The sequence below is a fragment of the Pseudophryne corroboree genome, chromosome 10 (assembly GCF_028390025.1).
Source record: "Pseudophryne corroboree isolate aPseCor3 chromosome 10, aPseCor3.hap2, whole genome shotgun sequence".
NCBI classification, from domain to species: Eukaryota; Metazoa; Chordata; class Amphibia; order Anura; family Myobatrachidae; genus Pseudophryne; species Pseudophryne corroboree.
Genome location: NC_086453.1, coordinates 291650468 through 291673964, shown reverse-complemented (window position 1 = coordinate 291673964; position 23497 = coordinate 291650468). Strand labels below are relative to the sequence as shown.

The window sequence follows — 23497 nt, the reverse complement described above, 5'->3', positions numbered from 1 at the left end:
GTATGGGATAATTGTGAATCCTCGCTTGCGCAGGATCACCATCATTTCCGCCATTATCTTGGTGAAAATCCTCGGGGCCGTGGACAGCCCAAACGATAACGTCTGAAACTGGTAATGACAATCCTGTACCGCGAATCTCAGGTACTCCTGATGAGAGGGATATATGGGGATATGAAGGTAAGCATCCTTTATGTCCAGTGACACCATAAAATCCCCCCCTTCCAGGCAGGCTATCACCGCTCGGAGCGATTCCATCTTGAATTTGAATCTTTTCAGGTACAGGTTCAGGGATTTTAGGTTTAAAAGGGCCTGACCGAACCATCCGGCTTCGGGACCACAAATAGGGTTGAATAATACCCTTTCCCTGTTGGCTCAGGGGAACCCTGATAATCACTCGCTGTTGACATAGCGTTTGAATTGCAGCTAGCACTACTTCCCGCTCTGGAGTAGAAGCTGGTAAGGCCGACTTGAAAAATCGGCGTGGGGGCACCTCTTCGAATTCCAGCTTGTAGCCCTGGGAGACTGTTTCTATCACCCAAGGGTCCACATCTGACTGAACCCAGACTTGGCTGAATAGTCGAAGGCGTGCCCCCACCCGAGCGGGGAGCCCCAGCGTCATGCGGTGGACTTAGCGTAAGCCGGGGAGGACTTCTAGGAAAGAGCCTCTGGCGAGGCAAGAGCCCCGACCTCTTCTGGATCTATGCAACCGAAAGGACTGCATCTGATATTGTGGGGGTTTCTTTTGCTGTTGGGGAACAAAAGGTAAAAAGGTCAACTTACCCGCGGTAGCTGTAGAGATCAGGTCCGCGAGGCCGTCCCCAAACAATACATCACCTTTGTAAGGTAAAACCTCCATATGCCTTTTTGAGTCTGCATCCCACGTCCATTGGCGGATCCACAAGGCTCTTCTTGCTGAAATAGCCATAGCATTGGCTCTTGAACCCAGTAAACCAATGTCTCTTTGAGCGCCCCTCATATATAAGACTGCGTCCTTAATATGAGCTAATGTTAACAAAATTGTATCCCTATCTAAGGTATCAAGGTCAGCTGACAGTGTATCTGTCCAAGCTGCTACTGCACTACATACCCATGCCGACGCAATTGCCGGTCTAAGCAAAGTACCAGTATGAGTGTAGATAGACTTTAGTGTAGTCTCTTGCCTGCGGTCCGCAGGGTCCTTGAGGGCTGCTGTGTCAGGGGACGGTAGCGCCACCTTCTTGGAAAGGCATGTTAAGGCTTTGTCCACTGTGGGAGAGAATTCCCAACGTACCCTGTCCTGTGTAGGGAAAGGGTACGCCATAAGAACCCTTTTGGGAATCTGCAGTTTCTTATCTGGAGTTTCCCAAGCTTTTTCACATAACTCATTAATTTCATGGGAAGGAGGAAAGTTTATAACCTGTTTCTTTCCCGTAAACATGTGTATCCTCGTGTCGGGCACCGAGGGCTCATCAGTGATATGTAACACATCTTTTATTGCAATAATCATGCACTGAATACTTTTTGTCACCCTGGGGTGCAACCTTGCTTCATCATAGTCGACACTGGAATCAGAGTCCGTGTCGGTATCTGTGTCCCTTATTTGTGAGAAGGGACGTTTCTGAGACCCCGACGGGTCCTGTGAGTCGGCACAATCTGTAGATTGATTACCTGCCAACGCTCTGGACTCTGCTTTGTCCAGTCTTTCATGCAGTGAAGCTACACTAGCATTTAACATATGCCACATATTTATCCAATCCTGAGTCGGCACCGCCGACTGAGACACACCACTCATCTGTTCCACCTCCTCTTTGGATAAGCCTTCCGTTTCAGACATGCCGACACACGTACCGACACCCCACACACACACTGGGATATAACTATAAGGGGACAATTCCCCAAAGAAGGCCCTTTGGAGAGACAGAGAGAGAGTATGCCAGCACACACCAGCGCCAACTGACCCAGGGAAAAAAAACCACATAGCGCTTTTACATATAAATGTATACAGAATTCCCCACTCACTGCGCTTTAAATATGTGGCTCCCTCTCTTATTTTCAGCCCTCTGATGCTCAGCAGGGGAGAGTCCGGGGAGCCAGCGTTCTCTGCAGCCTCTGTGGAGAAATGGCGCTGGTTAGTGTTGAGGGATCAAGCTCTGCCCCCTCGCGCGGAGGGCTTCGGTCCCGCTCGAGATTTTGAAAAAAAATGGCGGGAATTTGTAGTTTACAGCCCCGCAGCCTAACTACATGCTTCTTGCCTAAAAACGAGGTTTATTGCTGCCCTGGGCGCCCCTTCCGCGCCCTGTACCCATCAGTGCCATGTGTGTGTGTAAATGTGGGAGCAATGGCGCGCAGCTACCTGCTGCGCGCTTACCTCATGAAGATCTGAAGTCTTCTGCTGCCTGACGCCTTCTTATGATCTGTCATACTCACCCGGCTTCTTTTTTCCGGCATCTCTGAGGAGGATGGCGGCGCGACTCCGGGACGAACCCCAGGGTGAGACCTGTGTTCCGACTCCCTCTGGAGCTAAGAAGCAGAGCCCTTAACTCTTAAGAAGTGGGTCTGCTTCTCTCCCCTCAGTCCCTCGATGCAGGGAGTCTGTTGCCAGCAGAGCTCCCTGAAAATAAAAAACCTAACAAAATACTTTTTACAGAAAACTCAGGAGAGCTCCTGTAATGCACCCTATCTCCTCTGGGCACTGGATCTAACTGAGGTCTGGAGGAGGGGCATAGAGGGAGGAGCCAGTGCACACCATGCTAGAAAGTTCTTTTAGGTGCCCATGTCTCCTGCGGAGCCCGTCTATACCCCATGGTCCTTACGGAGTCCCCAGCATCCTCTAGGTTGTAAGAGAAATTGGGAGTCTCCTGGACCATCCGAGACAATATAAATGTACTGCTCGGGATCCAGACTATGAATCGATGCATTAGGTCGACAGTCATTAGGTCGACCCCATATGGATGACAGTCAAAGGGTTGACACTGACAAAAGGCTGACATCTACAAAAAGTCAACATATGAAAGGTCGACACTAGAAAAAGTAGACACGTCCAAAAGTCGACAGGTTCATATGGTTGACATGACAATGATCATCACACATATGGTCGACAAATGTTTTGGGGGGGTTTTCATGTTTTTGGACTTTTTCCATCCTTGACTATCCATGTCAAAAAATCATAACCTTTAGTAACCTTGTGGCGAGTGATGTGGAGCGGAGCGAGACACCGCGCCCGAATCATGGCGAGCAAAGCGAAGGGACGCTTTTCAACAAATGGCGGTCCCAGATGAAAAACATCTCCACTAACCCAAAAACGCAAACAAGGTGTGTTGATCATTCTTGAGTCAACCTTTTGTCCATATCAACTTTTTGTCAGTGTCGACCTTTTGTCTGTCGATCATATGGGGTCGGCCTAATGACTGTAGACCGAATGCATGCAGATCTTGTACCCCACACCCGTACTGATCTTGTGACCTGTCTATGTGTAGGACTGTGACCTGTGACGGGCAGTGTCATGATGTGAGGAGGGGAATAGAGACAGCAGGAAGCCACAGGCAGAATTATATAGTGGAAAGACATGGCCCGTAGCAGAAATCCTGCGGCCCTGTACAATGATATCTCTGGGCGCACACCCCCTCGACCCCCACTTAGCGGAGCACAGTCATATAAGGAAGCAGGTGTTCTATACAGGGGCATTGTCCTATAAGGAGGGGGCTCAGTCATACAAGGAACACCCTGCCCCCCGTACATATTAAGGTAAGAGTGTATAACATGGCTGTCACTCATTGCGTATAATCAGGGTAACTGGGTATGTGGGTGCAGCCAGCCAGGAAGAACCCCCTGATCCCAGCATAGACATTTCTCCAGGAATAGCGTGTAGAGCGGGGCCAGAACAACTGCACTCTGGGATGCCGATTTATGCCAAGTTCCTGCATAGTAAACACAGAACACATAGGAGAGATGCCCCCTTATAATAGCTATCCAGTACAGCCAGACACCTCCGTGCGATACAGCCGGTCCCAGTGCCAGACAATGCTGCATCTAGACACCTATAATGCACACAGCCTCCATATGCCCCTGCAGTGCTGCCACCATGTAATCATCTCTGTAACGGGCATTAGGACTAACACAAGGGGATCTTAGACCATTAGGACAGGACAAGAAAAGTAGTCCTCTCGGAACCAGTGACGTTAGCACCATATTTTTGACTGCATAAATTATATGAAAAATACAGAGAATGTTAGAAATATTTTCTTTGTATTATTGTAATCATTTTATAGTCAAAACTCTGGAGTAAAAAGTCTACGGCCTCACCTGCATATCTTTTCCACACATCTCTGATCAAAACTAAACAAATTTCCAAGCTCATATATTGTGTATAAATGTGGCTCTGGTACTAGCCAGTGGCTCCTGACCAATTTACCTCACCGCACGCCCCTGGCCGGAACTGTGATTGCAGAGCCCAGACACACACATATGGGACATTCGCAGACTGCACACTCACTGCTAGGCTACAGCCCAGAGACATGTCCATGCCCAGACCCCAATGCTGGATGCAGGCTCTCACCCACTACAGCCCAGAGACATGTCCATGCCCAGACCCCAATGCTGGATGCAGGCTCTCACCCACTACAGCCCAGAGACATGTCCATGCCCAGACCCCATTGCTGGATGCAGGCTCTCACCCACTACAGCCCAGAGACATGTCCATGCCCAGACCCCAATGCTGTATGCAGGCTCTCACCCACTACAGCCCAGAGACATGTTCATTCCCAGACCCCAATGCTGGATGCAGGCTCTCACCCACTACAGCCCAGAGACATGTCCATGCCCAGACCCCAATGCTGGATGCAGGCTCTCACCCACTACAGCCCAGAGACATGTCCATGCCCAGACCCCAATGCTGGATGCAGGCTCTCACCCACTACAGCCCAGAGACATGTCCATGCCCAGACCCCAATGCTGGATGCAGGCTCTCACCCACTACAGCCCAGAGACATGTCCATGCCCAGACCCCAATGCTGGATGCAGGCTCTCACCCACTACAGCCCAGAGACATGTCCATGACCAGACCCCAATGCTGGATGCAGGCTCTCACCCACTACAGCCCAGAGACATGTCCATGCCCAGACCCTAATGCTGGATGCAGGCTCTCACCCACTACAGCCCAGAGACATGTCCATGCCCAGACCCTAATGCTGGATGCAGGCTCTCACCCACTACAGCCTATGCAGCAGGGCCATGGCTCTCGCTGTGACCGTTATATATATCACAGGTGCCTACAGTCTGAGAGCCCCTGAGATAAAGTATATATGAAGATTAGAATAATCCCCAGTAAAAATGATGAATCTAACATACCCCTGATCAATCGCACTTCTGACCAATCGCAGTTCAGATCGGTTATGCTGCCTTCTTGGTACACCATGCATTAGGAACATGGTAATATCTAAAACCTGATGATAAAATAATATGGATAAAATATAGATGGCTGTTACCATAGGAGAGAGGATCTATCTGAAATCAACAGGTCCTTGAAATCCGGGTATTCAAAACAGCAGTTAAAATAAACATACAAATCATATTAAAATATAGAGTATTTCACATGAAAAATAATTGATAGGCTATTGAGTCTGTCAATCAAAAGCACTGACGAATGAGTGACTGAGACAGGGGATATAGTTCCCTCAAACCCGGAAATCGGGTTTCCTATGATGAAGCAGATGCGAAACGATTGTTAGGAAGGGATCGGACACAACCATTATGTGTCCTTTCCACTAGTTCAGCTTAGCTACTGATACATTGCTGGTCTGATAGGGATTTGACATTTGTCTGTGCGAAATAACGCTGCTCGCATAGCGGAGTTAACTGTATGCACGTCGCTTTGAAAACAGCCCTCTGACCACACTGAGTCACGCGGGATCTCTCACACATGAGAGCCGCGGTTAGCGGCTGCCAGCGGGTACACGCGGCGCTGGAGAGCCGAATATAATAGGGCTGCGTTTAGCAGTCACAAAGTGTGGGGGCATTATTAATGTTAACACACATAATAGTATGTAAAAAACGTGTGCACACCAGAGCGATTGACAGCTGATTGGGAACATGAATGGGAATAAGGATGTTTCTCTGCTATAAATGAGCATGAACACAGGGCACCATACTATATAAGGAAAAGCTATATATTTGTTCATCATACAAAACGCATACCCCACAGCTTAAAGGGAATAAAAGCTGTATGGGATATATATGAATGTGTCACTAAACCTGTTATATCCTACACATGTGCAAGTGACTGGTGCAGACATACAAATAAATTAATTAATGTGAATTTAACCACACCGAATAAGAGCACTGTGATTCTGATAATAAAAGAACCACTCTCATGACAATAGGTGCACTGAAAAACCTAATGGAATGTGATACATCCTGCTAATATGTCACAGATGTGTATAATGGGTATTGATGCATGGTGGAACAAATAAGGTATATTGACATATGAAATAAAGTGCCCTGATCACCATCTGTCTCATATATGGAGAGCAGCAGTACACGGATAATCATTCCAAGAATATTGAGTCCCTAATAAACAGTAACAGACACGTTAAGGATGAGTTACCACTGTAGTATGAACAGTTAGTGATGCGCACACTGCTGACATGGAATAAAAGTAAAATAATGGTGGTGTAATGAAATTCTAATAGGAGTCATCCTTGATAGATACAAAAATATCAGTATCAGACATAAGGCAACTAGCATTGCTACAAACATTGCAACACTGTATAGACACTGGAGACAGTGAGGAAACATAAAAGCAACTACAGTGGCTAAGCTTTTTAAATTCACTTTAATATTTTCACAACTTTATTCACATGTACCATATTTCGCCTATGTTTTTATACATTCTAATAAAAGTTAAATTTTAGAATTTGTGGTCATCTATCATGACGGATATTTGACTTTAAGATAATATTACAGTCCGAGTGTGCCCAATACAAGGAATCTTTTCGTTCTCTTTTGACCTCCTATAAGTTATCATATTCCTTGGAGCACCTCCCAATATAAAAGATATATATCCATATCACTGAATAAAAGGGAAAGGACGTAAAAGAATATATGAATATAATTTGATTAAAATAAAGTCTGTGCGACCCTCCATTCTTTCTTGTAAAGCCCCTGAGATCACCCAGGTACAGGGTACAGGTACACGTCCTCCAGCCAACACGTGTGTCACCCTATTCTCTATATGCACATCAGCCTCACAGCGCCCACACACTGGTAATACCCGGGCATGCTGCTTAGTGCTGACAGTGAGGCGGCGCATACCCGGGCACACCAGTGTGCCACTCTCATTTTACTCCCAGAGATAACACACACACACACACACACACACACACACACAGGCTGGCACACACAGAGAGAGGCTGACACAAAGAGACAGGCTGACACACACAGAGTCAGTCACACACACAGAGTCAGGCACACAGACAGGGACTGGCACACACAGAGAGACAGAGGCTGGCACATATATACCGCATTCAGATCGCAAATGCCGGATCCCACCTGGTAAGAGAAACGGCATTTGCTCCCCTCTGCTGGCTTTCCGACCCGGCAATATACCGGGTCGGTTGCCATAGCGGCTGGGGGGGGGGGGGGCGCAGCAGCGGCAGGGGCGGGGGTGGAGGCGGCGCTGGGAGATGAGCGCATCTCCTGCGCCGCCTCTCCCTATGCTGTGAATAGGAACCGTGTCGCATCGACGCGGCTCCCATTCACACTGCACCTGACCCGGTATTCAACCCGGGTATAATCCTTCTTTTATACCGGGTTGAATTACCGGGTCAGACGACCCGCTAATTCTTGGAAAGTGCTTTCACATCGCACACTGACCCGTGTCGACATGGCAATATGCTGTGTCGATACCGGGTTATTTGTGCGATGTGAAAGGGGTAATAGACAGTGAGAGGCTGGCACACACATAGACAGTGAGAGGCTGGCACACACATAGACAGTGAGAGGCTCGCACACACATAGACAGTGAGAGGCTGGCACACAGACAGTGAGAGGCTGGCACACAGACAGTGAGAGGTTGGCACACACATAGACAGTGAGAGGCTGGCACACACATAGACAGTGAGAGGCTGGCACACACATAGACAGTGAGAGGCTGGCACACAGACAGTGAGAGGCTGGCACACATAGACAGTGAGAGGCTGGCACACACAGTGAGAGGCTGGCACACATAGACAGTGACAGGCTGGCCTGGCACACACATAGACAGTGAGAGGCTGGCACACATAGACAGTGAGAGGCTGGCACACATAGACAGTGAGAGGCTGGCACACACAGAGAGACATAGGCTGGCACACATAGACAGTGAGAGGCTGGCACACACATAGACAGTGAGAGGCTGGCACACACATAGACAGTGAGAGGCTGGCACACACAGAGAGACAGAGGCTGGCACACAGACAGTGAGAGGCTGGCACACACATAGACAGTGAGAGGCTGGCACACAGACAGTGAGAGGCTGGCACACACATAGACAGTGAGAGGCTGGCACACATAGACAGTGAGAGGCTGGCACACACAGACAGTGAGAGGCTGGCACACACAGACAGTGAGAGGCTGGCACACACATAGACAGTGAGAGGCTGGCACACAGACAGTGAGAGGCTGGCACACACATAGATAGTGAGAGGCTGGCACACATAGACAGTGAGAGGCTGGCACACATAGACAGTGAGAGGCTGGCACACACATAGACAGTGAGAGGCTGGCACACATAGATAGTGAGAGGCTGGCACACATAGACAGTGAGAGGCTGGCACACACATAGACAGTGAGAGGCTGGCACACACATAGACAGTGAGAGGCTGGCACACACAGACAGTGAGAGGCTGGCACACACATAGACAGTGAGAGGCTGGCACACAGACAGTGAGAGGCTGGCACACACATAGATAGTGAGAGGCTGGCACACAGACAGTGAGAGGCTGGCACACATAGACAGTGAGAGGCTGGCACACACATAGACAGTGAGAGGCTGGCACACATAGATAGTGAGAGGCTGGCACACATAGACAGTGAGAGGCTGGCACACATAGACAGTGAGAGGCTGGCACACACATAGACAGTGAGAGGCTGGCACACATAGATAGTGAGAGGCTGGCACACATAGACAGTGAGAGGCTGGCACACACAGACAGTGAGAGGCTGGCACACACAGAGAGACAGAGGCTGGCACACAGACAGTGAGAGGCTGGCACACACATAGACAGTGAGAGGCTGGCACACAGACAGTGAGAGGCTGGCACACACATAGACAGTGAGAGGCTGGCACACATAGACAGTGAGAGGCTGGCACACACATAGACAGTGAGAGGCTGGCACACACAGACAGTGAGAGGCTGGCACACACATAGATAGTGAGAGGCTGGCACACATAGACAGTGAGAGGCTGGCACACATAGACAGTGAGAGGCTGGCACACACATAGACAGTGAGAGGCTGGCACACATAGATAGTGAGAGGCTGGCACACATAGACAGTGAGAGGCTGGCACACAGACAGTGAGAGGCTGGCACACAGACAGTGAGAGGCTGGCACACACATAGACAGTGAGAGGCTGGCACACATAGATAGTGAGAGGCTGGCACACATAGACAGTGAGAGGCTGGCACACATAGACAGTGAGAGGCTGGCACACACATAGACAGTGAGAGGCTGGCACACATAGATAGTGAGAGGCTGGCACACATAGACAGTGAGAGGCTGGCACACACAGACAGTGAGAGGCTGGCACACACAGAGAGACAGAGGCTGGCACACAGACAGTGAGAGGCTGGCACACACATAGACAGTGAGAGGCTGGCACACAGACAGTGAGAGGCTGGCACACACATAGACAGTGAGAGGCTGGCACACATAGACAGTGAGAGGCTGGCACACACATAGACAGTGAGAGGCTGGCACACACAGACAGTGAGAGGCTGGCACACACATAGATAGTGAGAGGCTGGCACACATAGACAGTGAGAGGCTGGCACACATAGACAGTGAGAGGCTGGCACACACATAGACAGTGAGAGGCTGGCACACATAGATAGTGAGAGGCTGGCACACATAGACAGTGAGAGGCTGGCACACAGACAGTGAGAGGCTGGCACACAGACAGTGAGAGGCTGGCACACACATAGACAGTGAGAGGCTGGCACACACATAGACAGTGAGCTGTGAGTCCCTGCTACACTCACATAGACTCTGTGGCCAGCAATTCTCTTCCTGGCTGCTCCTCTTCTTAGGAGGCCGGGCCGCGGAGGGAAAGACAGACAGTAAAGGGCCAGTGCAGCATAATGATGTTACAACAATGTCCAGAACCAAACCATGTGACAGACTGAGAGTTAAGGCCCCCATACATCAGCAGACACGATCCCTTGATTCCCCAGCCCGCCAGCAATGCCGGCCAGCTATAATCAGCGTTCCGTCGGGGAGTCAGGGAAATTAAACATGTTAAAAATGCCTGATTTTCGAAACGGCTGATTTTTACGCATGTTTAATATTCCCAATCCCCTGACCTGGCCCTCGGGGTATCAGGGCGTTGCCCCCCAAAATCTCTGATATATGGGTGCCTTTATACTTTGGAAGGTGCATGGTCCCTAGCAGCACAGAGTAGTGATGTCAGGCTACAGTCATACTGATGTGGGAAGACTGTGCAGCAACAAAATCCTACTATATGAATTACAATTCACACACCGAACTTGTTGCTGAATTGATATAGTAGTGAAATATATCTGTATTATGTAGTAAAACAGTGACCGCGTTCCTTTGTCCCACCATTGGGTGTCTCTCATAATACAAAGGAATGCATTCTAGGCAGGTTATTTTAGGCATGATGTCATGGCCTTTGAAGTGGGATTTGCCACTTGTCAAGTCTGCAGAAGTGCCTTGTCTCTCTGCGCCTCAGGCAAACAGAATAATGATGGAGCAGGTACCTGTTTTGCTGAACCGAAGAAACCAAATAAACCTATAGGTAGTGGTGTGTCCATTTTAAGCACTGAAAGCCAAACAAATATTGGGTTTGGGTGACTGAGCAGTTACATACAGAGCACTATACTGTATACAGAACACCATGATCACTACCTGGGAAGGGTTCAGTATGAATTATCAGTGGCCAGGATACCGGCCGTCAGTATACTGACAGCGGCATCCCGCCCACCATTATGCTGGCGGTGGGGCGAGTGCTAGAAAGCCCCTTGCGGGCTCGCTGCGCTTGCCATGCTGCGGGCACACTGGCTCACTTCACTCACCACAGATAATATTCTCCCTCTATTGGTGTCGTGGACATCCACAGAGGGAGAATAGCCTGTGGCGCCGGTACTTCACCGCTAGTCGGGATTTTGGCATCAGCTTTGTGACCGCCAGGATCCTGATTAGCGGTATTTTAACTGTTTCCCCCTGGGAATGTCAACAGTACGCCATCAGGATGTTCAACTGGTAGGATGCTCTATATATGCTCAACTGGTAGTACTCAGACTATTTGTGTCCCAGGGAGCAGTTTATGTCACAATGGAGGGAATCTAAGTCTTGGGGAAGGGTAATGGAAGGACACAGACGTTTCGTACCTGAGGAAGTGGGGGTGGGGTGGGGGTAGTCTATCTCCTGTTGTGGAGGCAGGTAGTCTATGTCTGTCTGTCACACACCCTTCCCCCAAGCCTGCACAAGCCTAGGACTACACCTAATCACGTGACAGAGCAGACACGTAAGACACGGGCGTGATGCAGCAATAGAATATACGAGGGATGCTGCATTTCTCCATGGTATGGGTTTGTAATTGATGGGGAGATGTACTAACTAAGCAGTGAAAGGAGTGGAGAAGTGAGCCAGTGGAGGCAGATAATCTCCCCCTTACCTTCAATATGAAACTAAATGTAAGTAGAAAGGAAACACTAATTCATACTTACCTACTCTCCCGGATTCTGCGGGAGACACCCGGTTTTTCGAGTAGTCCCCCGCAGCCCCGGAAGAGTGGGCACACCTCCCGCATTCTGTCCACTTCCTAGTGAAGTGGGCAGAATGTAAAGAAAGACATAGCGAAATCGCAGACTGGCGGAGGGGGTGGAGCCTAATGACGCGATTATATGCTAATCGCGTCATTTTAGCTCCGCCCCCTATGAAATATTACCCAACTGTGCCCTTTTTCTGGTGAGTAGGCGGGGCTTAATGGTGTAATTATGTCAGCGCCGCCCCACCTGCTTCTCCTCTCCGGGCATCTCCCGGAGAGGAGATTTGAAAAGTCGGTAAGTATGCACTAATTTGACAGATACAAACCACCTGTTTTATCAAACCTCAGCTTCACTAACCCGCCACAGAAACAGGTGTTTGTGATAGGCGGGATGGCACATACTGGATGATGCTTGAGCTATCTGGTCATTCAGAACACAGGGCCTTATTCAGCACATGCGATCGCATTTTCCAGACTTTTAGGCCAGTGTGTATGCACAGGGCACGTTCTGCACATGCACGGGCCGGAAAATGCGATCGCATCGCAGTGATACAGTTGCCTCTGCCTGATTGACAGGCAGAAGCTTTTCGTCGAAGCTTCTGAAGCAAAGCGGCATTGCGGGGGCGCAGCGACAAAAACGCGGGGAGGTCCGGGCCGTTTTCAGGGGCGGCCGAGTGACGTTACATGCGGTCGCTGTGGAACAAAACATGGCAACAGTGCTCCTGCCTTCGCAGCCAGGCTGCGCAGGCAGGAGTCGACCCTAGTTGCTGCGATCGCAATTAGATCGCAATTGCAGCGCTTGGTGGCATTTAGCATGCTGGGCGCCCCCCGACACACGATCGTATGCAAAATTAGCAAAACTGCAACTGATGCTGAATAAGGTCTGTGGGGACAAAATTCATTAGAGATGACAAATTAACATGGGATTGTATTAAGAGGCCAATAGGATTTCAACATTATTTTAAAGGGACAGTATTATTTCATAGTTAATGTATGGAGTCAATAATAATTATTTATGATTTATGATGGGAATAACACTTATATCATGGCATGGGCACCATTTAAAATACCATGGATTAATAAGTGTTGCCACTATCATAAATAAATGACTATTATCCCATAATTTCACTATTAGATAATGTTGTCCTCCTAAAATAATGTAAAAATCATATTGCCCTAAAAATCAGCAGAGTATTGTGCCTCCTCTTATGGCCAGATAGCATTTCCCATGATTGTGCAATTGCTGGCGGTAAATAGTAAATGTGGAGGTTTGGATGTAACATAATGAGAAAGCATGTGATGTGTTCCTGTACATACCTGGTGCACAGAACACTAGAAGCACAATAAAACTTCCCGTTCCCTCACCCACTTGGCTTCTCTGCGGCCATGTATCTTGATCCCAGAGAGTGTCAAAAAGTGATCACATTTATGGTTGATCTACGTTGCCTATATATCATCATGTTGACTAGGTAGTTTCACCAGTCCCAGATTAACAATGGGGCGGATGGGACCACAGCTCCAGGCCTGCACATAAAATTAGGCCCATAGCCATGATGGCAAAATGATGACCAGCTGCCCAGTTGGCCACATAGTCAGCCATAAATCATAATATTAAACTTGTATTTCTATTTTCCTGACAAAATGATACAATTTTTCTGCTTTTACATATGTTGGGAGACAGTGGGGCATGAATATAGCAACACAGCACTGCCACACCACACGGCACTGGTTATACCCACGCCGTACTGGTCTTCCCTCCTCTATCTACTGTATATTGAGAACTCTTAAGAATCAAGATTTAGGGGGATATCCAATTAGCCCCGGTAATTTACCAGGTTAATTGTCCCGCAGGGGGCTATCCTATTATCCCAGATAAGACAGAACGAGCTGTGGTTTATCGGGGATTACCTGATGCTGCACCGGGTGACGGTTACTGACAGCTCCCGGTGCAGTGCCACTCCTCCGGCTCCCCCCCTGTCAGATGGCCGCTCCCCTGTCATGTGACTAGTGGCGGGGGAGAGGGGGGGGATTTGGGTTACGGTGCTGGCCCGGATTCCCCACCGGGGGGTCACCGAGCCAAGTGGCCGCTTCAAGTTCCGGGCTGCGGCACCATGCCTGCAGTCCCAGCCTGCTGCTGCTGCAGCGGGCATGGGATGCTGCAGGTTGTCCAGGCAGGCGAAAACAAATCCCCTGAAACAGCCCCGTTTTCGCGCGAAAACAGGGCTGTTTCTGCCGAAAACACACAGGTTTCATTGAACCTGTGTGTTTTTGGGAGAAAGGGCATTTTTATACAGGCGATCAATCTGGATAGCCTGTCAAAAAAAACAAATCGGTGAAACATTGGGATGTTTTACCGGGGCTAATAAGATATTGTTGCTGAAAGGTGCCAGGTAATCTACCACCTACATAGACTCAGAGGAAAGATCCTAACTCCTTTTCAGCAGGACAAGGCTCCCAGTTGAGTGACAAGTTTCTACCCTTACTTGGTACTATATGTAAGCAACGACCTCCTTGTTAAGTTGAAAAGGGTACCACAGGCATTCACAGAGGGGTCTCTATTCCCTGGCATCAATTAAACAGGATAGTCGCTGGTGTATAGAAAAATATTTTCAGCTTTCCAAAAACGTTCTGCCATATTGGGGAAAGATATATAGAGACCCTTCTTCTCACTTGACTATGACAACACTCATTTTAAACATATGCTCTGCCATGTGATGCTTCATATGCAGAAAGTGCAAAAGATAGGCTGCACAAAATGCATTGGGTTGGCATTGATGCCCCTAGACTGTTATTATTCTCCAACTGTTCACCTCTTCCCCTTAGTATACTATGTAAGCTCTCACAGGCAGGACCCTCCCCCCTCCCCCTAGTACTATCCATGTCACCTGTGCTCCTCTACCTGGTCTCCTACTCAGCTTCTATGGCTCTGACACTGTTGCTCACCCCTCTATATTGGGTACAAGATCATCAAGTAGTAAAGTGACTTCCCTCCCGCAACTTACCACTGTATGCCACTTCTAGCTTCAGCGACTTCCCCTACCTTCGCCCCTGTTATTTGTCCTACCCAGTCTGTGATGTTCTATTCATGTTTTACCCATGTATGGTTACCTGTTGTGTAGTGTAATCATGCTTGTATACTCCATTATTTCTAAATGTTTGTATATTTAACTGCTACAGACACTTTGTGCACCTCATAATTAATAGGTAATTTCAATGCATTTACTTTCCTACCGCAGGATCAGCCTCTGCAAACTAGATATGCGCCTTTGATTGTGGGATGAAAAGGCGTGCTGTGCAAACTTCACATCAAGGTCCAACTTCTATCACTTTAGAGTCACCGGTTTTGTTATATAAGTAATAAGAATTTACTTCTAAAATGTTACTAATATTGCAAAAATGTAGGTGGTATAAAGTTCAAGTTCTTTTGTGGGGTGGAAACATCTTGGTGGCTTCTACACGCAGCAAAAACAGGCCCTCTCCACCCCATATCTCCTTCAGAAATCTCATCTCTTCCCACACACTCAAAAGAGGAAGCCATTTTCTGGGATGTACAGACATTGATGTGAAAACATAATTCCACTACGGACTTCTGACATCACTGAGGTATTTGAGAGCCACACAGTAGGCAGAACCATGTTGTTGGCTGATCCATTGTTTTAAAGCAGCCTGTCCATTCACTAAGAGCTAGAGACAGGGAAACTCTTTTGAGTATCCAGTCAGAAAGTCCATATTCAGAGGGCAATATTCAATTATTTTCACCCCCTTCCCCACTCGTTGTGTTTCTGCTGACGGGCATGGTATAATCATTTCAGTTCGCTATTCCCGGAGTAGTGAGGGCACCCAACCCTTTACACAGCTAACCTTAATTACTATGGGCGCAATATGCGCGATAACGGGGATCACTTTAGAAAGGAGATTGGGCATGATATATCATTTGAATACCGCCCAGAATGTTGACATGGACTTTAGGTCTGCATCAAATATGTTGAAATTGAAAAATGTCAACATGGTCATATTGTCTACATTCAAAATGTCGACACCCGCATGTTGGCATACAGGGTTTTTTACTTATCTTTAGGGCTGGGTTAGGTTTAGGGATAGGGTAAAATAAGCAAAAAGCGGTATGTCGACACAATGGCGTCAACATGTAAAATTTTGGCATTATAAATATGGCAACATTTTCCCCTTGTTGAGTGTCAACATATTGGTTGTCAACCTGAAGTCCATGTTGACCATCTGAATGTATACTTTTTATACCACAGCCACACTTTTGGCCTCAGAAGTTGCTTTCTTGCAAATATGGATACAAAATGGCTGCCTCCATTGTATGCCTCGTGATGTCAGTACATTCTGGCGATTTGCTAGATTTGAATATTGGTTCGGCTTACAAAATGGCTCCTTATACTGTATGAAGGCAATTATTTAAAATCTTGTATCATGTTAATACTGTACCCATCTGTCCACGCACAGTTTACCTGGGTTTACTCTGTTTCTGGCAAGAATATACTGCATAATATAATGAAATACAATCAGTGCTGCCTGTATTACAAGCTGTATAACATTTAGTAAAGTAGAACTGTGTAGAATTTCCTGTCAGTCTGGCTTTGTATCATGACCTCTCCCCAAATGGCAAAAACATTTATAACATTTTCACTATTGCAAGTACACAATAATAACAAAGAAGAAGAAATCTTATAAATGCAATATGGAGCGTTCCAAAGTTTAAGAAACATGTGATATGAGAATACATTAATATCTCAAAGACATTCTAAAAGCACCGTCATAGCAATATGCAGAGAACATATAGTACGCCAGTCATATCCTGTTATATACATGTCTAGCACTTATCGTTGCGTTTCAATTTATGGGCCCCATGTATCATTTATTCTGTGTTTTTGTATGAGGATTTTTTTTTTTTTTGGGGGGGGGGGGGGGGGGTGTTTAAGCCTAAAAAAAATAGAGTAAAAATTTTTGGGAGCAACAATGGTTTTTTTTAAGCATCTATGGGGGTAATTCAGACCTGATCGCTCCTCTGCAAATTTTCAGAGGTCTTTGATCAGATAGTTGCCGCCCAGACAGAGTGAAAACCCGCCCCCATGCAAGTCTGCGTACGGCTTGCAAAACTCCCTGCAATTGCAGGTCAGCTGCAAATCCGTTAACAACACACTCACCATCGAATGATTTTTCCAGTTTTTGCGTAGCCCAGGACCTATTTCTACAGTGTGATAGAATCAGGCTGATCGGAGTAGAAGCTGACGTCACACACCCTCCCTGAAAACGCATTTTTCCTGACACTACCATAAAAAAGGCCAGTTACCACCACCAAACATTGGCTTCCTGTCAATCAACTTGTGTACGGCTAGCGATCAAAAAAGTTGCTGGATTTTTTCGCCATTTGTCCACGCGTATGCGTACTTCAATCTGTACGCAGACGATCGATTAGCAGCCGGCTTGCAAATTCGCACAATAGCGATCCAGTCTGAATAACTCCCTATATTCTATAAACGCATTAAAGTTAATGTTTGGAGGGTTTTTGCTATTTTTCGCTTTATTTAACGTCATTTACTTTAAAGTCAATAAAAATAACATTTACGTAACTTAAAATAAAAAAAACTTTGATTAAAATTTCCAATGTATGGAGGACATAGTTTCGTAAAAATTGTAAGTTCATTGTAATAAGAATTTAATTTAAAAAAAAAATCAATAAAATTATTTTGCACTAAAAAGTACCTTAAAAATGTAACAAAACAGTTCTAAACATAAGTAGCTATCTGCCCCAAACAACATTAAGTACAATTTAGTACAAATAAAAATAAAATTTTTAACATTTAAATCCACATTCATTCTAAATGATCATTTTGGTGTCTTTTGTTTTTGTTTTTATTTTTATTATTCATACTCTATGTGCCTCATACCATGGATAAGAGTCTTGGAACTAAAGGATTCCTATAAGTGAGATTCAAAAAGAAATACTGTTGTATGGACAAAGCAACCTCCATATCACTGGGGAGCTCGTCTATTCTGTTTCAATAATTATAGGAGCTCCGGTCGTAAACAGGACCATCAGTCTAATAACGAAGATCAGCAAATAACCAATCAGGAAGGCGAGTGTCATCCGGCCATCAGCGACAACTAATCTACAACACACAAACTTTCAGTGAGAGTACTGGAGACTGCAGCACACTTCCCATCTAATGTATCCATGTGGTACTTGACAATGAGCTACCGGGTACCAACAAATGTGTTAATGATAAGAAACCTCAATGCATTAGTTATAATAAAACCATATTAACATAGAAACTTCAACATGTGGGGGTCATTTATTATAATTAAGATGCAATATTTTACTTTGAGTCTGTAACTAATGATGTTCCAGGACTAACACTATCTGATAGGTTCATTTTAATTCTCTCAGTGCTCACGACACTGGGGGTCATTCCGAGTTGATCGCTCGCTAGCAACTTTTTACAGCGCTGTGATCAGGTTAAATCTCGGCAAAACTGCGCATGCGTATGCACCGCAATGCGCAGGCGCGTCGTACGGGTACAAAGAGGATCGGTGCTGGGCATTGGATTTATGAAGAATCCATTCGCACAGCCGATCGCAAGGTGATCGACAGAAAGAGGGCATTTGTGGGTGTCAACTGACCATTTTCTGGGAGTGTTTGGAAAAACGAAGGCGTGTCCAAGCGTTTGCAGGGCGGGTGTCTGACGTCAATTCCGGGACCGGACAGGCTGAAGTGATAGCAGTGGCTGAGTAAGTCCAGAGCTACTCAGAAACTGCAAAAAACTTTTTTGTGCCGTTGGCTGCAAAAGTGTTCGCACACTTGCCAAGCGAAAATACACTCCCCCATAGGCGGCGACTATCTGTGATCGCAGCACAGCAAAAAGTTGCTAGCGAGCGATCAACTTGGAATGACCCCTACTGATAGTACCTTTTCAGTGAATGAACAATAATGAGTGGTTGCTTTGATTGCTATATATATAGGAAGAATGGGCGTAGTAAATTCATGAGGGTACCCTTCCAAAGTCCAGCTGCATCCCGCTTTAAGGAGACACCATGGCTTTCCAGCAACCAGGAAAGTGGTACCTAGACACTTACAACATCCTGCAACACAATACAACAGATACTTCTAAGGTAGAACAATAAACAGGAGGGTAACTCACAGTCCATGTGGCCGATTTAGCGGTGCTAGATTGCTGGAACGTAACTTCAAAGGTGTGCGGTCCTGGATAGTCTGTGTTTGATGGGATGACGGGAGCCGGAGACATTGCGTCAAAGGTCGAGCTGGGCTGAGAGTACGGGGAATGCGTGGGGACATTCGAGTTGTGCTCGGGGTTGTACGGACTGGTCGAGGCTGCCCTGCTGCTGATGCTCTGATCCATGGTGTTGTTCAGCAGATTAAACTGGGACTGTAGACAGTGGAGAGAGGAGGAGGAGAAAACAACACAGGTAAGAGGGATGGAAGTATCAGCTGCATATCAGAACTGACGGTGTCTTGTTACAGGATTCTTAAAGGACATGCTGGCTTTGCAGTCATTTAAAAAATTTCCTGAGGGTTTTTCCTTTTTTTTTTAACAGGTCAACACTTGTAAGAGGATAGAGTGACAGGTTTTGTTGTGAGCGGGAATACCTCTGTACGAGTCAACACAAGGTGCACTCAGCAGCTTAAAAGGCTGGGAAAAGTATTAAGACTCCTTTGTAGAATTACAACTCCGCTGAATAAGCTCAAATGGAAAACACATCACCCTCAGATGCACCATTTAGCACAAGATACAGGAGCATTCCACAGAACAACTAGTATTTAGTTACTGGTTCCACTCACAAAGATTTTATAAAATAGAGTTCTACTCACCCAAGGAGTGGAAACAGATAAGTCATTTGGATAAGGGATACTTGTAGCTTTACAGTTATTGGTGAACTCCCACCCCAACATCTAGTAGTATCGGACCGGGCCCTATCTACAATTGGTGTGTCTGAACGTGTATGCAAGATACACTGTGCTGGTCAATTATACAAAGCAGCGCTTACATACTATAGGATATAATGATAAGGAGAGCACCACCTAATGGATTCTACACATGGAAAAATGTCTCCCATTATTTTCCTACAATCAAAATGTTATTAGTCATACTCTAGAAATATAACTTACGCTGAAAAGAGAAATAGTGTGCGGCTTTAGTAACATCCATATATGACGCCCAAAACTGCTGAGATGAACTGCAAAATCAGGTTTCACGTGCTAGGCATCTGTGCTTCAGTAGAGACCAGGGGCTATATGTAATAGCTTCCCAGTTGCCAGAGGTGCAGGATTTTGGGTAAGTCTGCCCATTTATTTTAAAGCAGTAATCTTTTACAAGGCAAAGCCAACCTGGTTTTGCCTTGTAAATGATTGCTGCTTTAAGAAAGAAAAAAAAACACGGGCAAACTCACACAATTTAGCCCCAGTACTTCTACGCACACAAAATAATAATCTGTTCACACAAACAGCAAAACCCGGATTTCAGGTATGTGTGAAAGCAAACTACCTGGAACGAAGTCCCGGGTCCCCGACCCTGCTCTTTACCAGGGGCGTCCCGAGACCCGGGAATTTGCCGACTTGCTAGACTTGGAAAATTCCCAGGTTGCATGTGTGAAAGGGATAGCAGGAAAAGACTTCAACCCCACTAAGTGTCATATGTAATAAAGATGGTCCCGATATTTCCATAAATGACGGTAGTATGTTATAATCGGATGTATATGATACCTCACATAGGAGGAGATGTATCCAGCCTTTGAGAGAGATAAAGTGGAGAACAACAACTCGGTTCCCCAAAGTGGATGTCCTGCCCCATCCCCTCTTTCAAATCCTGATTTCATGTTACATCTCCATGTCATACTTGCCGACTTTTTGGCTGCTCTCTCCAGGAGAGAGCAGCCAGGTCGGCTCAGCAGGGGGGCGGGCTCCGACCAGCAGTGCAGAGGGGGGCGGTCCAGAGGCGTGGCGGGGGCGTGGTGGAGGCGGAACGGGGGCATGGCGGCGGGACGCGTCATGTAAGCCACGCCCACCGCTGTGTAATGCCGCTATTACAGGTATTGTCCAGCAGGGAGCGTGGCTATGATGATGTGATTCAACAAGAATCGCGTCATCGCCTGCCCGGACCAACCACTTTACTCTCTAAGTGGGCGGCTGGGCAGGGGGGGACCCCCGAAATCAGGAGACATGCCTGCTCTTCCGGGTGGCCGGGAGGGTCACCCGATTTTCGGGAGCCTCCCGGCCATTCCGGGAGAATAGGCAAGTATGCATACTTGCCTACTCTCCTGGATCCTGCGGGAGACACCCAATTTTTCAGGTAGTCCCCCCGCACACCTGTAAGAGTAGGCAACCCTCGCGCATCCCCCCACTTCCCAGTGAGATAAATACCTTGAATACCCGGTTCATTGGGAGGGGGCGGAGCCTAATGTCATGATTGCATTGTAATCACATCATTTTAGCCCCGCCCCTTATGCATATTGTGGAATTTAAACATGAGGGGGCAGGTCCTAATGACCCAACCAGTCAGGCTCCACCCCCATCACTGCCCACCTTATACTTCTCTCCATTCTTCTCCCGGAGAGGACAATTCAAATGTAATCAAGTATGCTCCATATGTATCCCATGAGGTAGCTCAGGCAGGTTCAATGAGTCATTTAGGAGGATATGTATCAAAGCTTGGAGAGAGACAAAATACCAGCCAGTCAGCTCCTAACTGCCATGTTATAGAGTCTGTATGGAAAAAAATGACAGTTAGGAGCTGATTGACTGGTACTTTATCTTTATTCACTTGATCGCTCTCCAAGCTTTGCTGCATATCCCAAGTCTATAAAATATAACCCAAGGTAACATTAAAAAGCTAATACTGCAGCGAGGTGATTCAGAACCAGGTACACTTCAGGCACACCTCTATTGCAACTGTTATAAACATGGTATTTGGGAAACATTCACTATAAACAGAGGTTTGTTGTTGTTGTTTTGTGGTTTTTTGGTTGTTGTTTTTTTTTTTTGGGGGGGGTGTTAATTAACAAAAACCATTTAGAAAACTATTATGATTGAAAACTAAAAAGTTAATCTCTCCTTTGAAACTCAATCATTTCAATTATGGGACAAGCTCTTGACAGTCGCTAACAATGTCCGTAAAATAAACGCAGCTGAAAGTGAGGTGTCCGCAAAGTGTTTATTATAAATAGGCCTCATTATTTCCTATTATGTAGTAGTGGACGGATCAGACCAGTGGTTTAATCTGAGTTAGGGGCTTCAGACTTCAACCAGATTGTGTTACGGACGTTGAATAATGTGTGTTCCAAGCATTTCAGAGACAGACAATGGTGGATTACAGGTAAATGCAGTCTGTTTATAATGTCAGTGCCTATGGGTATGTAGACACAGAACTGAATGTAAAGGGAAAATAGGGGGAGGGGTTGACTAATTAAGGCCCCATCAACCCTCATTTCTCTATATGGCAGAAAAGCTGTAACGCCTCCAAATTCAGGCGTAGGCAGATTGTTGTTGCAAATCGCGGTGATAATCAATTATTGCCAAAAAACTGCTCATTGTAAAATATAGGCCACTATATATCTTTCCCAATAAAGGGGTAGTTGTACTAAGCCTTTGTGAGTGATGAAGTGGAGAGAGATAAAGTACCAGCCAATCAGCTCCTCACTGCCATGTTACAGGCTGTGTTTGAAACATGACAGTTGGGAGCTGATTGGGTGGTATTTTATCTCACTACACTTTGGCTGGGTACACACTTATCCCACAGATCAACTGCCCAGCATGACATACCGGCACCGGCTGTGCTGTAGGGCCGACCTGATATGTCTGTGAACGACGTCATGCACAGATGTAACGGGTGTACACACCCGATACGCTAGTGATATATCATTTGGCATTTAAATGACTGATATATTAAAAGTGTGTCCCCAGCCCTTATCTCTCTCTCTGTGGTTTGATACATTCCCCTCCTACCCCTTCTCTAGGGGACGTGGGAGGTATCTGGGAGATTTACATGAACTGTGCTGTCTGGGGCTGTAGTGATAATAACATTCAGAGCTCAGCAAAAGGGCTGGGCACAGAGGGAGGTGAGGTGTCTCACAACTTAGTCATCTGAATAATCATTTACCTCTTCAGTCAGGATCACAGCTGGGAAAAACCTAAACATTTATCAGGCCTAAGATATGGTGCCAATAAAGATAATCCTTCCACGATTATTACTTAGCATAAATACCCAGAATTACAGTGATCCTGTAGTTCTCCTACAGTGGGGCTCAGTTACAAAACACAAAAGCCTGGGGCTCTGGGGGGGCAGCACAGAATCCCCTTGGCTGTGCGGTGAGTCTGGTCACTGATTTGTCCTCAAGAGGGCGGTGTGTTGGCAGTGTTTGCAGAGCAATAGACGTTTGTATCAGACAGGGTACTCGCCACACTTTGGGCAAGGTGCTTACCTCCGCTACCGCTGCACTCGCCACAGGTTACTATTCCCAATCCCAAGCCTAGTCCACGTGGATAGTAAATCAAGC

The 23497-nt window shown here is 46.7% G+C and overlaps 1 protein-coding gene and 1 long non-coding RNA gene across 18 annotated transcripts in view; one reads left to right on the top strand and one right to left on the bottom strand.

The window, feature by feature from the left end:
• Positions 1-16878, top strand: part of LOC134965552 (uncharacterized) — a 56568-nt gene extending 39690 nt beyond the window's left edge. Inside the window, exon 3 of the long non-coding RNA XR_010188431.1 lies at positions 15199-16878. This is a non-coding gene — a long non-coding RNA (uncharacterized LOC134965552). The remainder of the gene's footprint in view (positions 1-15198) is intronic.
• TP73 (tumor protein p73) overlaps positions 1-23497 on the bottom strand; it is a 362139-nt gene that overhangs the window by 129819 nt on the left and 208823 nt on the right. For all 17 annotated transcript variants that reach the window (XM_063943359.1, XM_063943364.1, XM_063943365.1 and 14 more), the window contains one exon: positions 19129-19374. In XM_063943359.1, the coding sequence (XP_063799429.1) occupies positions 19129-19374 (246 nt within the window). The remainder of the gene's footprint in view (positions 1-19128; positions 19375-23497) is intronic.